Source organism: Limanda limanda, chromosome 13 (genome assembly GCF_963576545.1).
Source record: "Limanda limanda chromosome 13, fLimLim1.1, whole genome shotgun sequence".
NCBI lineage: Eukaryota > Metazoa > Chordata > Actinopteri > Pleuronectiformes > Pleuronectidae > Limanda > Limanda limanda.
In genome coordinates, this window is record NC_083648.1 from 14,116,200 (window position 1) to 14,132,850 (window position 16,651).

Genomic DNA, 16,651 nt, shown 5'->3' on the forward strand with positions numbered 1-16,651 from the left:
TGTGCTCAGGCATAAGTTCCCTGAGAGTGCACTGTGGCACATCTACACCTGCATTGAATGTGAATGTGTGCGTCTTGTCAGGCGTGTTCGTTTATCCTTTAAGAGAAGATGAGCCGAACTCGGTTTGTTCAATCAATCATTTATTTAGGAAGCAATGAACAAGTTATGAAATCAGCAAAGCAATGGGCTTCCAACACACTAGTCGTATCAGAGCGCAACAAACAGCACTTTGCCTGTCCTTGGTTTTAAATGGACAAAAACTTGCTTTTTCTTTGCTTTTGTGTCAACAATACCCTTATATGCAGCAAAGTTTATTAAAAGACATTTTTTTTAATGAAGTATCGATCTTTATTGTCTTTATTTTCAGTCACCACATGCCTCAAACAACCTCAAGCTAAATTTAAAAGCTGCTTGCTAAATAATAGCAATTTAGAATTTGTGTCATTGATAATCAAGAATTTTGCAACCCTAATCAGGGCGCAACAAACATCCGGGGCCTGTCCATTTTATAACAGTAGATCTTCGTTCCTCCCTCCTCGGAAGTGCGCAGGCGTAGGCCATCCTCCTGGCATTTGAATACGGGCGTAGCAAGGAGCCACTCCCAAGGCCTTGACACAGCTGATGCTATGAGGGCCAAACTGTTGTCCATTTGAGCAAAGAATGTTATGTTTCTGCTATATCAAAACAATCCTGACTCTGTAAACATTCGGATCCTCGAAACCAAAGCAACAAAACCAAAGTTAAGTCAACAAAGTCACTCTGTCCGACCTCCAGAACTTATCAGACAGCTGCTCGAAATCGATGTGATGTTGAATGAATCTAAGGGAATTACGCTTTAATACAGAAGTTAGAAATGAGAACAAGTTAAAAGATTCATTATTAACACTAAGCAGCAACAGTTATTAAAATCATTTGCATGAAGGCATAATATCTAGCCAAAACTACTCCTATCTTTATTGTTAAGAGTACAAATATAGTTTGAAATGCTTCTATCTTTATTTGTTTAGAATTCTGTCAGGCACAGTCAATAGTTAAAATATTAAAATCCTTACAGTCTGCAGGTGCAGTTAGAGGGGTGTGGTCTTGGGCAGCACCCCCGCCTCGCTTCCCCCTCCCGCTGGGCAAAGCTCCTGTGGGCCCGAACTGGACAGGTGTCAGGATACACTCGGCGTTTCCTAAAGAGCAGCAGATAGATCCATAACGGCCATCTCACCATATGCTGACCACACTCAATACGCCTCAATTATTCATAACCTGACAGACAGACGGGCATGCAGCGATTCAACACGGCCAGGGGGAGCACGGGAGGAAATGGTGTATTGGGGAAGATGAGAAAGAGCAAAAAGGTAGAGAGGGAGGAGAAAGGGGGTTGATTGAATGTGAATAATAAGAGTCAGAGGGAGACGGAGAGGAAAAGCAGACCAGAGGCAGAGATGGGAGTGAGGAAGAGAGAGAGAGATTGATAGAGGTGAACTCTGAACCTGCAGAGCCTCAGTCGAAAATGGAATGAGAGGAGAGAGAAAAAAAACACACAGTGAGTCATGCTGGCTGTGCTTCAACAGCCAGGTGAGAAGAGTGGCTTTTTTAAACCCTAAATGCAAAAATACTGGGAAATTGTTTCACATTCACCCAGAAACCTCCCTATGAAAGGTTTGTGTCAGAAAAAACGTATATGTTTATGTTTATTGTATATATTTGCACAAATACATGCACATTCACGCACATCCGACATTGTGTTGTCAGTGGGAGACCTGTTTCGTTTTACCTCCCTGGTTACCGAGTGTGATTTAGTTGTGGATCCACACAGCTGAATTCGCTTTGAGCTCAGACATCTCTGCTCAGCATGACGACCAGGATGGTGAGACAAGGAATCACTGAGATCAAAACTGGCTTTCTGTTTGAGTTACTGTGTGTGTGTGTGTCAAAGGTGTTTTGTTATTTTGCCCGCCTTCCATATTGTATTTTAGCTCCAAACATTTTTTTTTTTTTTGTAAGGCCAACATTTATTTTACCTTCGTAAGCTCAGGGATTCGTGGCCTAAAAAGCAGCAGCTACTTGTAGCTTAGTTACAGACTGAGCCGAATATTTGAGTGTTTTGTGCAACAGAGATAGGATGAAGTCACAAGCTAAATCAGGCTGGTTTGAAATTGTGTGCCAATTCCTCAGACTATTCCTTTTTTTTTAACCTTTTCTCCGTTTTCTATTCTCCCCTTTGAAATAAAATGTGGCTACCTCAATAATTGATATTCTTCCTGTGGATTTCCCCCGTGATATTTCACATGTAAGAATTCTCTTGGATGTATTAGGAAGTAAGGGCATCTCCTTTCCTCACGGAATAAATAAAAGAACAAAATAACGGAGCAAGGGAGACATACATATCGAAAAAAATATATATTTAAAGGAGAAATGAGTCCATCTTGAATTTGTTATGGATTTGGTAGAGAATGGAAGGCGTGGCTGGAGGCTGTCTGACTCCTGTGTGTGGGAGTTACTGTGTGTCTATCCCAGTCGGTATCTGCACTACCTGCTCTTTCAGCGATCCTGTACAGACCTGCCAGTAACAGCAGTAAATCCCTCTGTTCTTGCCCTCCATCTTTTTTACCCACACTGACTTTCTCACCGCCTCTTTCTCTTTCCTCTCCCTTGTCCGTCCCTGGAGCTCAGAATCCCCTTCTCGCTCGATCTTTGCCAACAACCCTGCATCCCTCTGTCTGACTCTGCGTCTGGAGGATGGGCCTGTCATGTGTCATCCTTTGCAAATTTTTTATCCTAACACACTCTCCTACACACACACACAGGCAGACAGGGGGGCCCTTCACATCCAGAACCCTTGATACCCTGCCATCCTCCTGTCCCCTTCTGACACGCTCTCAGTGAGGTTGTCCCTAAATGGCCTTGCCCTGGGCCATGGGGGGGCCAGGGAGCCTGCAGGGTGACAGCTTTCACTGCCTTTTTGAGTTTTCTCTCACTCCCTTTACCCCCCTTCTTATCACATTCCACTTCTGTTCATCATTTTTATACCTCTCATACATTTTAAATAATTTAAGCGCTCACTCGTTACATTCTGTCTTCCTCCTCTTGCAGATATCGCTCTCTCTCTCTCTCTCTCTCTCTCTCTCTCTCTCTCTCTCTCTTCTTCATCTTTCAGGCATTTCATGTTCTTCTCGCCCTTCCAACTGTTTCCTTTTATTAGTAGAGTAGATCTTCTTAAATACATGAGGAAGACATCATGAACATTTTTCGGAGTTTAACGAAGAAATATATTGAGAACACATCCAATGCACATTTATTTTTATTGAGAACATTGACGCCTGTGCTATATACTTGTCCCTGTTTTCATGTCACAAACAAACATCCTTCTCACTGCTGCACCAGCTACGGTTCTTTTGGGAATTATGCTCAACTCTGAGCTCTGCAATAGAAATGGCCTTCCAGTACTTACAATGGTATATTTACCTTAACTATCTTTGAAATAGATAAATAATGTTCTGTAACACCTCAGCTAAAAGCTAATGTAAGTTAGCAAACCTTGATAAATAAAGGTACCGAAATTGTGTAGAAAGAACATATTCCAAAACGCTGTAAATATAGAAATATAAGTAAATATTTTTTAGCCCTTCATATATTATTATTTTCTCTGCTCCTCTCCTGCCACACAGTGCTACAGCATGGTATCAGCATGTTTTTAACGTAATAGCACTTAATGACACTTAATGACATCATCAAACGCGTACAGCAGGATGAGGTAGAGGACAGAGGTCCTTGCTTTCTGATTCAAAAATAATTAATGTTTTAAATATTATGATTTGAACGGTATCATGCAAACAACAATCTCCCTCAGTTTTTTCAGAGGGTTGATTAAACGCTTTTTTTTAAACAAAATCATCAGTTTGAAAGAAGACATTTTATTATCTAGGACCCCAAAACCTTGGGTTCCACCTCCTGCCTGAGACGTTAACAGTAGAAGTTGCATTTGGTAACGCCTACACTGTTTACTATGGCAGCGACAGTGCGGCATATAATTAAATGTAAGTGTTAATAACAATATTTGAAAAGTTGGATGGAGGAGTGGGAGAGGAAATTGCCGGGGTGGATTGTTCACTTAACACAATTATGTGCATCATATTCACAATCTGAGACGGAGGCCGCTTGGGAGCAAGTAATGAGACCAAATTGCGAATAATGTGCCAACACAGTACATTTCTCACATTGTATAAATAGAACTTTGGAATGAAAACCACCAGTAACAACAACCCACCCCCATTAAAGCCTTGGAGAGCTTTGTTAATACATGGCATCATCTGTGAACTCACTTGTTTAACACCGCAGTGTAACAGAAGCATTGACTGGGGCGTGGCCTGGGAGCAGATCCTCAATGAGTCCCACTCTGACGCAGAAGGACACCGTTCTATCTGGGCTCAGTCAAACTGTGTGACTGTAATTATAGAGTGGCTGGGATCTGGCAGCGTTGGGAGTGTTTCAGACATCACCATTTCCTCCCCATCCATCACATCCAGCCAGCCGGAACTAGGCCTCAGATGCCCCGAAAAATAATCATTCCCATTGCAACTGGCCTGACAGCAGCCCTCATTCAATAACACAGCTGATCAGAAATGATAATAGCAATCATGCCACCGCATATTTTAGAGGCTGCAGTCTGATTGTGTTTGTGTGTGTGTCTGTGTGTGTGTTTGTGTGTGTGTGGTGGGAGATGAGGCATAGCATTCGTAATATGTGAATATGCAAGAGACTATATGAGCATGTGTCTCGGGAGCCTGTGTGGGAATGTTAGTTGATGTGGCTGCAGTCATCAAACCAACTGTTGCCTTTCATGGACTCGTCCATTCTGTTGACTTGCATTAAAGATGTAAAGGTTGAAAGGCAAATATCCTCATTAAGTCAGTGGGATTTAAAAACAGCCTTTGGACAGAAAAGAAGAGCCCTCTGGCGTGCGATGATAGTCGGCAGGGAGCTTTGCAAAATGAGAGGAGCATCTTTCAGCTTGGGAATATACAGTTCTATCCATATCTCGGCTTTTCATGTCCAGCTATAATCCAGCGTCCTTCTGAGACCTTGGCCTTTACAGATCTGTCAATGTAAATTTCACCTCCACTCGTGCCCATTCCTTTCTCTTTTGTTCTCCCTCTGCGTCATTTTAATACTCACTTATTCATGCAATAATATTTCTTTTTTTTTAAATGAATTCATTGAAGTTCCACTTTCCCTGCCTCGGTACAACGTTGTGTTGTCATGAATAACAAATAGGATCATTACTGAAATGCCCATCCCGAGCCAGTAGAATGAAAAGCAATCTCCTGCTTTGCCTCCACCCACATGTTTCAGTCCTGCAGTGATAGATGAAAAGACAACTCTTAGGTAGAAAAGTGCTCAGAAACATGCCAGCCATTCCTCCTGGGTTTACAAATGCAAACACAACACAATTACGTCATTGAAAATACAATACACACACAATATCGCCCCAGAATCTTTTGGAGAAACACATAAAAAAGGAGGCAACTTCTACCGAGTGTTCTCTGTTACAGGGTAAAGTCAAAGTCGAGTGTTTGAGTGAGAAGAGCTCAAGAACAAAAAAGGAGCAATGTCAAGGGGAACTCTGACAGTGAAGCAGCAGAGTTTGACCATTCCTGTTGTTATTAAATACACCTCTTGTCTTTGGTCCCACTGTAAAAACCCAATGTCAGATTGAGGAGTTGGAGTTTTGAAGGCCATTCAAGAAACACTTGTCAGGTGCTCATTCATTATTTCCAGGGGGATTTCTTCAGACCTTTCAAGGATGAGGAGCGATGGACGTGGAAAAGCTCCGAGTTGCTCGTCATCTGTCTGCGCTCAGGACGTCTGAGAATGTACTGTGGCTGTATTAAGTGCTGCTGATGGATTCGACCGTGGCATCGACTCAGCCGAGGATTAGTTAGCAGAATGGAGGTTAAAGATGGGCCCCAGTAGAGGCGTCTCTCCTCAATTCTCCTTCCTGTGTGAACGGATCGAGGTTGAATGATGAGCTAAAAGTAGTCAAGACTCGTCTGTATGTACATGTGCACCGGAGAGACAACCAGACAGAGCACAGAGAGTTTTGGCTGGTTGGTATGGGATAGAGTTACAGTGCATCGGGACAGAAGTCGTACTGTTCCTACTCCATTCTTTCATGGCCTCCATTGGCCAGTTTCCCCTAAATAGTAGCTGCAGGAATCAATATCAATATATAAGGGTCCGAATTTCAGCATGATTGTTTGCAAGTATCAAAAAAAAAATCTATTGGATACATTTAACAGAGCTCATAAGGACACAACAGCTTTTCTGGACACATTTATTTTATGATGCAAAATTGTGTGGCTTTCATTTTTATTCTATCTTGTCAGCTACTGTGCAACTCTTTAAATGGATATTGGCAAAGGGACCTTCAGAGGTAGAGGAAATTACAAAAAAACATCAGAAGGCTAAATACCTGTGGAACAGAAAAACATCAAAAATCGAACCCTGCTTTACTGGCTCTCTCTCTCGAGCACCATTTTCATTTTCTCTATCTCACTCCTCATTACCAAAACTCTACAGTCCGCTAAATAACCTTGTTTAAATGATGATACGAATTTCAAGGAATTCTCATTTCTATTTATAATATCGATTCAACTGGCAGCCTCTGCTCATTTGTATGTGCATTACTGCTGTGGACAAGTTGTAGCAGTTTGGAGGCTCATGTTTGACCATGGTCTGATAGGAGAGATCAGCATGTACAACCGCCAGGGGCAAAGCAAGTAGGCCGTCTGATATAAAGTTCCTGACCTCCTAAAACTTTCCTGAAAAAAGATAATTCCTCTGGTGGACAAAGGTCGATATGACCTTTCGTACTATTTTGACACCAGACCTATTCTCCATTGGTTTTGTCATCTCAGCATCGAGCCTGACTGGAAAGCTGCAGCCTGCATTTGGTGGCTCCTGTCCGGTTCCCACCGCGCCTGCTCCAAATGACTCATTAGTCCAGTCCATTTCTCCTGTTAATGTCCACAGGTGATACATCCATCTTCTGATAGGTTCGTCCCCTTAGCTCTGTGACTGGCTTGTTCTTGGCTCCACTGTTAGACACTGTCGTCCTCTATAGAGCGAGGCTCTGACCATCCGAGCTGCTCTGTGTTATTTTAGCCTTTGAAGGTAATGGCAGGAGATCAATGTGATGAATGGCCTTTATGAGGGCTCTGTATCGATGGCTGATGGCAGCGAACTGAGGATGTGGGAAGGGGAGCATCAGCCTGAATATATTACCGCCTCCTTGATTCCTCTCCTGCTGTTTTTCTTTTCATCCTTCTCTCTGTCTCTTTCTTTTCCTCCGCCCTCTCTTGTCCAGCTCAGCTAGCTGCGACTGGTCATTAACACAAACATTAAGCTCGCTGTGAATCCATAGCGTCTCCATCTCCTCGCTACTGCCCATAAAACAGAGCAGCCATCACGACACACACGATGACCACACTTTATAATCAGGGGAAGGGGAAGAGTGGCTCCTATATTATTGGTAAAGTAAAGCTTTCAGAGTGGAGCCAGCGGGCACATGTGGCTGACTTCAAATAAGCATTGTGTAAAGAGGCACTATGTATTTGTCTGGTTGCTCATCAGCAAGAATGTTTATGTTCAGTGATATTTGTATGAATAAAATATAGATGTTGTGATACAAGAATGTGTGCATTGGGGTTTTCAAAACTACCAAAATCAACATTTTGTCTGACCTGAAGAAGTGGTCTTGATCTGGATTAAACAGACCCATAGTTTGGATAGTTTGCAGTTTGAAAACATATTTATTTGCGATAGGTCAGACTTTTTGGCCAATTACAGGAAGTGACGACAGCAATAAACAAAGAAGATAAAGAAGCTGAAGCGGCTCATGGGATTGCTTGTAGTCTTTGCCTCCAACAATATAATAAAAGGATTTTCGTTTTACTCGTAGTAATACCATAATAATGTTACAATGGCAATGAGGCCCAAGCGTCTACAAACCAATCAATTTATAAGTACACACAACCAACATAGGTGATGATGACAGAAAAGTCTGCCCCTTATATTGCTGCTATATTTTGTTACCTGACTGCCACATAAACTGCATTATCTCTTATTCCTTGAACATATATGAGATCTATTGCATGAAACACATGTGGTGACACATAGTACAAAAGAGGAAAAAGCACTTAGGAACATAAGATAATCACACTCTCTCTCCCCCGCACCTTGTTCACCTTCAGCTCATATGAATGATACATGCCAGGAACGCATATCTGTGCTCAGGTCCATAATGCATGGACTAAATATACACAGCGCAGGACTAACAGTGTTGCTTTATACACAAATCCTTGAAAAGAAAATGGATGCAAGGACGAGGGAATTCCATTATCAGTGAGGTGACAGGTGATGATGCCTTCCCTTTTCACTCCTCTCTGGCGAGGTCAGAGAGATGTCACAGAGTGCAGGAGATGGATTTGATTTAAATGATCTAAAAGGTCTGTATGAGAGTGCAGGAAAAAGGAACAGGAAACCGCAACTGAGTGCTAATCTGACTGTAGAACCTGTACTGCTAACATGCATGCATCATGTGCACTGCAGGGCTAATGATAAAGATGCTTAGTAACAGAGTAATAAAATGTTTTGGTCCCACAGAAGCAGAAATGTGTCGCGTAGCCTCGAGCTCTTCTGCAGCAAAACAACAGCCAGCAAATCAATATGTGGTCGGTAAACCATCAAATTATAAACAACATGTTCTCGGAGTGCGCACACACACACACACACCACACACACACACACACAAAACCATGCAGACATCAACAGCAGATGATTACAAAGCTAGTGAAAGGATAAGACCACGACGTGTCCCGAAATGTGATTTCTGCTAAGTAACTGATGCACCTGGAATAGTTTTCTTCATTCCCGACACAATGGTGACACAGAATATCTACAGAGGAGGATATAATAAAAAAAAAAAAACACACTTCATTATTATATGAGCCAATGAATTTCTGGACAGATTTTAGATGGGCATTATCGGAGACGCCTCGGGCCTCTCTCTGGCGTGAAAGATGGTGGTCATTTGGCTAGACGAGGGGCGGAGAGGACCCCCTCCTAGACCGGAGCAGACGGGTGCAGAGGAGCCCAGGGCTGGCGGTATTAATGAACAGGCAGTGCTGAAAGGGACAGGTTCCTGTAATGCTGATGAATGGTCATTACAGAGCAGAGACGGGAGAGGAGAGCGGGAGGGATAGAGCGGAGAGGGGGAGAAGAGCAGAGCAGAGCGGGCACCGGGGGAGCAGCGGTGAAAAAAGGCTTTAATTTGCACCTCAGATTTCTGTAAACTCGTTTATCATGTCAGCAGTGTCACTGTTCTCCACGTGTCTTCTCCCTCCTCCTCCTCTTCCTTCTCCGCTCTTGGACAAACCATATACCTTCCTGATGTTTTTTTCTCCAGGTGTGCTCCCTGGGCCAAATAATCACATCATCTATTCCATTTTTGGTGTGTCTTTGACCCCCACAATTCAATGGAATGGCAACCTTTAAACCTGGCCCCAAATCATTTCACGGACCCATGCATCTGATAAGGATTGGGAATCTTTTGACCATCTCTTGACCGGCTGCTGGGGCCTGTGTGTGGAGTGGTTGTGTCTTCTCCTCTCCATTAGGCCTGATTGAGCACCAGGGGCGTTAAAGGTCAGCGGAAGGAGGAAGCACAAGGAGATATATGCACAAAAGAAATAAGAACTGACTCGAGGCCCACTCACAACACTATAGACCTCATTAGCTTCTCTTCGCCTACAGCTGTTTGGATCAGTGTGTTGGTGTGAATGTGTGTTTGTGTGTGTGTATGTTTTAAAGGAGACATTTCAAAGCACCCTCTCTATCCAATACATTTGTTTCTCGTCAGTGAGGTTTTTATGAGACTGTTGTTGGAAATCTGCTTTATGATTTGTTTTTGGGTAACTGCTGCTGCATGCCCCCAAGTAGGTTGCATACCTCTGCAAGGCCCAGCAGTCCCCTTATGAGCACCTCTAAATTCACTTGATCCTGATCTGCACCAAATTGTACACACTATAAATATCATATAAAATATGTCATTTTTTTCCCATTAAGATCCATAAATTATTCCCTGAGCCATAAACGAAAATATTGACCCTGTGTTGCAATGTAAAAGAAACTACAATAAAAAAACTGGACCTGCCTCTCATCTGTATCAGCACCAGCAAGTTCTTCCCTGACCAATACTGCATCTGTCTAATAGTTTTCGCATAAATTTTTCTTAATTAAACAAAAAACAAACAAACAGACATTGTCAAGGCAGTGAGAGGCAATTAAAGCCTTGTATTTAGAATATCACTAGACATTTTGATCTTAACAACAAGTGTCTAGAGAAGCTTTTTTTCAATCCCTCTTCCTGATTCGCAGTGATTCAAGTAAAATGTTCACGGCCCATTTTCATCAGGATCTGGCTCACTGGGGTAAAACCTCTATGGGCCTCCGATACCTACCCAAGGAAATGTGTGGATCAAAGAAAGACCGTTTACATTCTTTCCATCAGCCCGGCTCATAGCTGCCATGTAGCTGTCGCCATCTGTCTGACTGAAATTCATTAGTGCAGAATCCTGAATTTGTTACACAGAATATTTTATAAGCCTCAACTCAGTGCCCATCCCCATAGGTGGCAAATAGCAGCAAGTAATTACTGACTTTGTAGTTTACAGCGTCAGAACACATACTACAGCTGCTGAGTGTATTTAGAGAACAAGAGAGCAAAGTTGTGTTCTTCATGTCGCTGTGCTTAAACAATTATTTATGATTCAGAGAAAGGCTGTTTGTGCATCCTCCATGCACCAATAATCCCTGAAGCTTGACAGGCTGATTCCCTCTGCTAATCCAGGAAGAAAGCTCACATTTGGAGCCTTAGGGAGATTACTGATATGTGTACGAAATCGGTGACGCTCAGCCAATATTAGCATTCTCTATCGCAAAATGAAAAGCGACCAGAGCCTTGTCACTGATGATTACTAATCAACTGTGTGCTCTTCTCCCCCTCTCTCTCTCTCTCTCTCTCTGTCTGTAGTGGGAGGAGGTGAGTGGCTACGACGAGAACCTCAACACCATCAGGACCTACCAGGTGTGTAACGTCTTCGACCCCAGTCAAAACAACTGGCTCCTAACCACCTTCATCGATCGGCGCGGAGCCCAGCGCATCTATGTGGAAATTCGATTCACCGTGCGGGACTGCAGCTCCATCCCCAATGTCCCCGGCTCCTGCAAGGAGACATTCAATCTCTACTACTACGAGACAGACGCCGTCATCGCCACCAAGGGCACCGCCTTCTGGATGGAAGCGCCGTACCTCAAGGTGGACACGATCGCCGCCGACGAAAGCTTCTCGCAGGTGGATTTTGGCGGGCGCCTGATGAAAGTCAACACGGAGGTGCGGAGCTTCGGCCCGCTGTCTAAGAACGGCTTCTACCTGGCGTTCCAGGACTACGGGGCGTGCATGTCCCTGCTGTCGGTCCGGGTCTTTTACAAGAAGTGCCCGAGTGTGGTCCAGAACTTTGCGATCTTTCCAGAGACGATGACGGGGGCCGAAAGCACCTCCCTGGTCATCGCGAGAGGGATCTGCATCCCCAACTCAGAGGAAGTAGATGTTCCCATAAAGCTCTACTGCAACGGAGACGGAGAGTGGATGGTTCCTATCGGCAGCTGCACATGCAAGGCGGGATTTGAACCTGACAATGGCAACGTGTGTCGAGGTGAGCAACGAGCAGAACCACACACATTCCTAATCCTCCAGTAGATGCTGTTTAACTGCTACCTCTGCTAGATGCAAGCACTCAACTTTCTTTTCATCCATCACTCTCTTTTGAAACGGCCTTCTTATAATAGAACAAGTCAATTCGTTGTCAACAGGCGACATGAATTTGTTCTATTTAAGGCTCGGATCACACATTTTTCCACATTGTTGGAAAAGGCTGGATCGAGTGCGTTTCATGCGTTTTGCTGAGCATGATGTTCGGTATTCCTGCCTTGATCACATCCACCTCCTGCATACTCGAAAGGCACATTAGCATTGATTCTAAAGCTGCTGTGAATGCCGGGCCTGTGAGCGGCACACTCTGCAGATGGCGAGAGGTTTGATTCTGCCTCAGTGTGATGTGCGGGTAGGACTAAGTTCTGAAGAATATGTAATAGACGAGGTTAATCTTGGGTTTCTGTTGAAGCTGTCACTTCCTCTTTTTGTCCGTCCTCTAATGCACCTTCGCGCTCTGCACCGTGCTATTCTGACACACTCCCCAATCTTACACACACTGGCACGCACACGCACACACAGACACACATTTAAAGAAAATTTCCTCAAGGTGTCTGATGATAATGTGAGTCGCCCGGGGCTCCGAGTGTGGAGCAGTATTGGTTGGCCCGCCTCTGGAGGTTAGCGGGAGAGTGTGTGGAGCTCAGATAAGATTGATTGACGCACATCTGCTCCGATCAATAAACAGATATGAGAGAGCCACATATCTACAAAGCATACTATGTGTGACTGTGTCTACTGTATCCTCCTCGCATCGCTCTATACCCGATGCGCGACACACACACACACACACACACACACACACACACACACACATTAAGTCCTTGGCTGAGGTGGAATGACTTTCAAATGTAAATGACAAGGCGAGGGTTGGCTGCCTCGCTGGAAGTTTTCCTCTCAGATATTTTGTGCCATCTCATCAGAAGCGTGTTTTAGATTGTTCACAGGTCATTTCATGGTTATCATGTTTTGTTTCAGTGCAAGGTACATTTAATTTACCTATTTGTCAATGAATCTATACGACACTTATAAGCCAAAAAAATTGTTTTCAGTTCATAATGGACAAACTAATGACTTGTCAGTATCAAACTTCTGTTTGCCTGCTGTGAGTCTTTATTCGAACTTTTCAACGGAACACAAGCTCAGCATCATTTTGTCAAATGGAAAGTTTCAGACGGAAAATGAGTCGAGTTCTTGAACTGATCCAACGAGGCCAGAAATATAATTTGTGCTTTTGAGACACTAGTTAGTTTTATGCTTTTAAACATATTGCTCATGAAACCAGCTGATTAATTTAAATCCTATTCATTGAAGGTTTGTGTTTCAAATGCCAATCTTTTATTAAACGTCATTGTTCTACTATAGCAGGTACAAAAAATTTTTTCATTAAAAATGTGACTGGAACTTTAATGTAATAAAACCACTCTGTTATTTTCTTTTCGATGTTTATACATTTTAAGATACCATCAGAACAAACATTTCTGAGTGACCTCATCGTCTGTAGCCTCCTTTTAACTTGAAATTACATCCTGTGGAAATGTGGCATTATGAAACATATGAAATAATCATTCTGTAGATGGACGGAGCTTTTAGTGTGTAGCTGGAGAAGAAAGTTGTATAAACCTGTGAAATGTGTGTAGGTTGACCTTAAGCCTCAAGACGTACACACACAAACCTGACAACAAGAATGCATAGAGAGAGAAAAAAAAGAGTCAGACAGGAGGAGAGCAACAGATGATGTTGCCATTTTTATCTCTCAGAACTAGTTAGCTCTCTGGAGACTCGTATGGAATCTGTTCGCCTCTCATCTCCTCAGAGAGGCCCCTCCAATAAGAGCATTCTCAATCTTTTATTTTCCCTTGCAGTCTCTTTTCATGGGCTTGTAATCCAATGTTTAAACAGGGGGAATCTAACCTTAAAGTGCTTGTGGAGGCTGAGTACTATGGGTGTCCAATCAATTGGGGGGGTGGGTGCAATAACGTGGCCTCAGCATCGGTTCTGAAGTAATTGCCCATTAGAGATGAAGTAACACGAGCGGGAACACAAAGAAAACGCAGTTTCATGCTGAAATAATTCCCCTCATTGAGAGCGACATGAGAGGGAAAGGTATTATATTGGGAAGGGAAAGCACTCGGTGCTTAAAAGCACACTTGGAAATAGACTACATTTATATAGCAGTGTGAGAGTTAATGTGACACCACAGGTCACATTCAGACACACACACACACACACACACACACACACACACACACACACACACACACACAAACACACACACACACACACACACACACACATCGATGGTACATTATTGGGGACAATTTGGGCTTCACTCTCTTGCTCAATGACTCTTAGACACATTTGAACCGCAGACTTTCTAATTAGTGGACGACCGGCTCCATCTCCTGAGCTGCAGCTGCCCCTCTGTGCCTGAGCGACTGAGACTTTACTTCTGTTTTGAACTGTGCTTAACAAGCCAATTTTGTTATACACTAATGTAAGAATATACAGAATATAGGGAAAAATAGAGTAGAAGCAAATTGCTACTGCCTAAAATGACTACTATATAAAAACATAATTATACATTGTACTCATAATTATACAGTTATAGCAATAACTGGCTTTGTAACCAATGAGAAAGAGATTTCTCTGAGATAACTTAACATGGTATGTAACAGTTGCACGACTGTGCTTATCAAGTGCATGGTTGTGAATATGTTTATCTATGCACAGTGAAAAGCAAATGTTGTGAGGGGTGATAAATGTTTTGAGGTGACACATTAATCACTTTTTACTTGTTTAATTTGCGAGTCGTTTAATATGACAGGGGAAATGAGCCTAATTGCACCTGAGTGGGCTTGTGTGTGTGTTTGTGGGTTTAAACCTGCATGTCTGCGTGTTGTCAGTGTGTGTGAGCGAGTCGGCCGTACCTGATTGCAACTTCTCTAATCTATATGTTTTAATTAGTGACATGTAGCTGTCCGTGTATTTGTGTGTGTGTGTGTGTGTGTGTGTGTGTGTGTGTGTGTGTGTGTGTGTGTTTGTGTGTGTGTGTGTGTGCGCACGCAGCCTGCTGTTACTTGGGCAGAGAGGCCGTGTAGAGCTGTGCAGTGTAACGATGATGCCAGCATGCAATCCTCATTACCAGCTCCCCAGCTCCCACACAAGCCATTTGGGTATCCCCCCCCTCTCCCTCTCTCTCTCTCTCCCTCTATCTCACTCTCTCTCTCCTTCTCCCTCTCCCCCCATGGCTATGTAAGCAATCTGCTAAATATTTTATCACCTCCCTGTTAAATCGAGCGGAGACACAAATAGCACCCCACTACCTCCACCAACGCAAATCTTGTCTTGTGTGTGTGTGCGTCCTGCTTGGCTCAAGTGTCTAAAGTAAGAGCGTGGAGGTTTTTAGAGAAACCTTGCTCAGGTTTACTTCATATCCATCTCTGTTTATGTTTTCTTTTTCATTTTAATGTTCCTTGAATTTCCATATATAGAGAGTCAAACTCCCCGGTGCGCTAATTATTCAGACGTTTAAACTCGTAAAAGTGAATGATGTGGCTTAAATTGCTTCAGAGTAAACAGTCACTAAATGACACTCTGTGAAGAACAACACAATACTTAAGATTCCCTTGTCTTCCCTTTACTGTGAACGCTTTTTCCTATGAGGAATAACATTTTATTTGTGCTGATAAATATTGACCTACCTGGCTACTAAGTAGCTGAAGCTCTTATTTAATGGGGTCTTCTACTGTATTTTGTCTTCTTTTCATAATTACTGAGCCAAACCCAAATCTTAGCCTCTGTCTTTACCTAACATTAACATTGATCCGACTGAGATCAGACTCTTTAGACCTGGACAGCTTAAAGTCCATCTGTTCTCATAAGCATTAAAGATACATTCTGAATGGGTTTCTTGTGACCACTTGTGATTCAACCCTACTTCTCGGCTCTATGTGAAAACACACATGTTTACCTTATTTGTGTTAAGAAAATGTTGTTTTTACCCAGTCGGAGTTAACAGACATATCAGATGACAATGTTTGTGTGTGTGTGCTCGTGCGCGAGAGAGAGTGAGCGAGTCAGGAGGGGCTGAGACAATCAATGATCTGTGCACAGCTCTATGTAGTGAGATTTTGACTATTTACTTTTAACTCAGTCAATGTTGATATTGTAGCTACAAAAAAACATATGGGCATTGAGAGGCATATAAACAAACAGCATAAAAAAGTGAGTACCTCTCAAGGTTGTCTGAGAAATCAGAAGTCAGGACTCATATGGGTTTGTTCTCTACTCAGAGCTGACCAGCTGTGATCGGATCATGTTAATATCAAGGTATATGAATGAGGTTATGGAGACTGGGCCACAGACGATCAACATATCCTGCGCCACGTTGATCGACTGTTAACTCCAATGACGTCTGTTGACCCGCTACAGTTTGATCATGTGCAAAAGCTATTTGTACACTTGTCAGTGTATCACATACATTGATCTCATTCCCGTCTAAGGCAGATTGCCCCTCTGAGATTGAGTAGGGGAAAGAGGAAAGTAGAAGCATTGAAATAGAACGAGTATTGTTTCTAACGTGTGAAATGTATTCGAATGGAAAATGAGCAATGAAAAGCTTAACGGCTTAAATCATGATCCATGATATAATCTGGCTATTTATTCATGGAACAATTTATCTGTCCGTCCATCCATCTGTCTCTAACTCGCTACACTATCCATGATTATGCTTTTATTCAGTTATAATTCCTCCCCACCACAGTCCTATAGACCCACACTGCAGCACAAATCTCATATTTCCTCTCTCTGTTAGGCACCAGTGGGCTT

General features: G+C 43.0%; 1 protein-coding gene across 1 annotated transcript in view; it reads left to right on the forward strand.

The window, feature by feature from the left end:
- Window positions 1–16,651, forward strand: part of LOC133017501 (ephrin type-B receptor 1-B) — a 107,706-nt gene that overhangs the window by 6,105 nt on the left and 84,950 nt on the right. Inside the window, exon 3 of the mRNA XM_061083610.1 lies at window positions 11,084–11,765. Coding sequence (XP_060939593.1) covers window positions 11,084–11,765 — 682 coding nt within the window. The remainder of the gene's footprint in view (window positions 1–11,083; window positions 11,766–16,651) is intronic.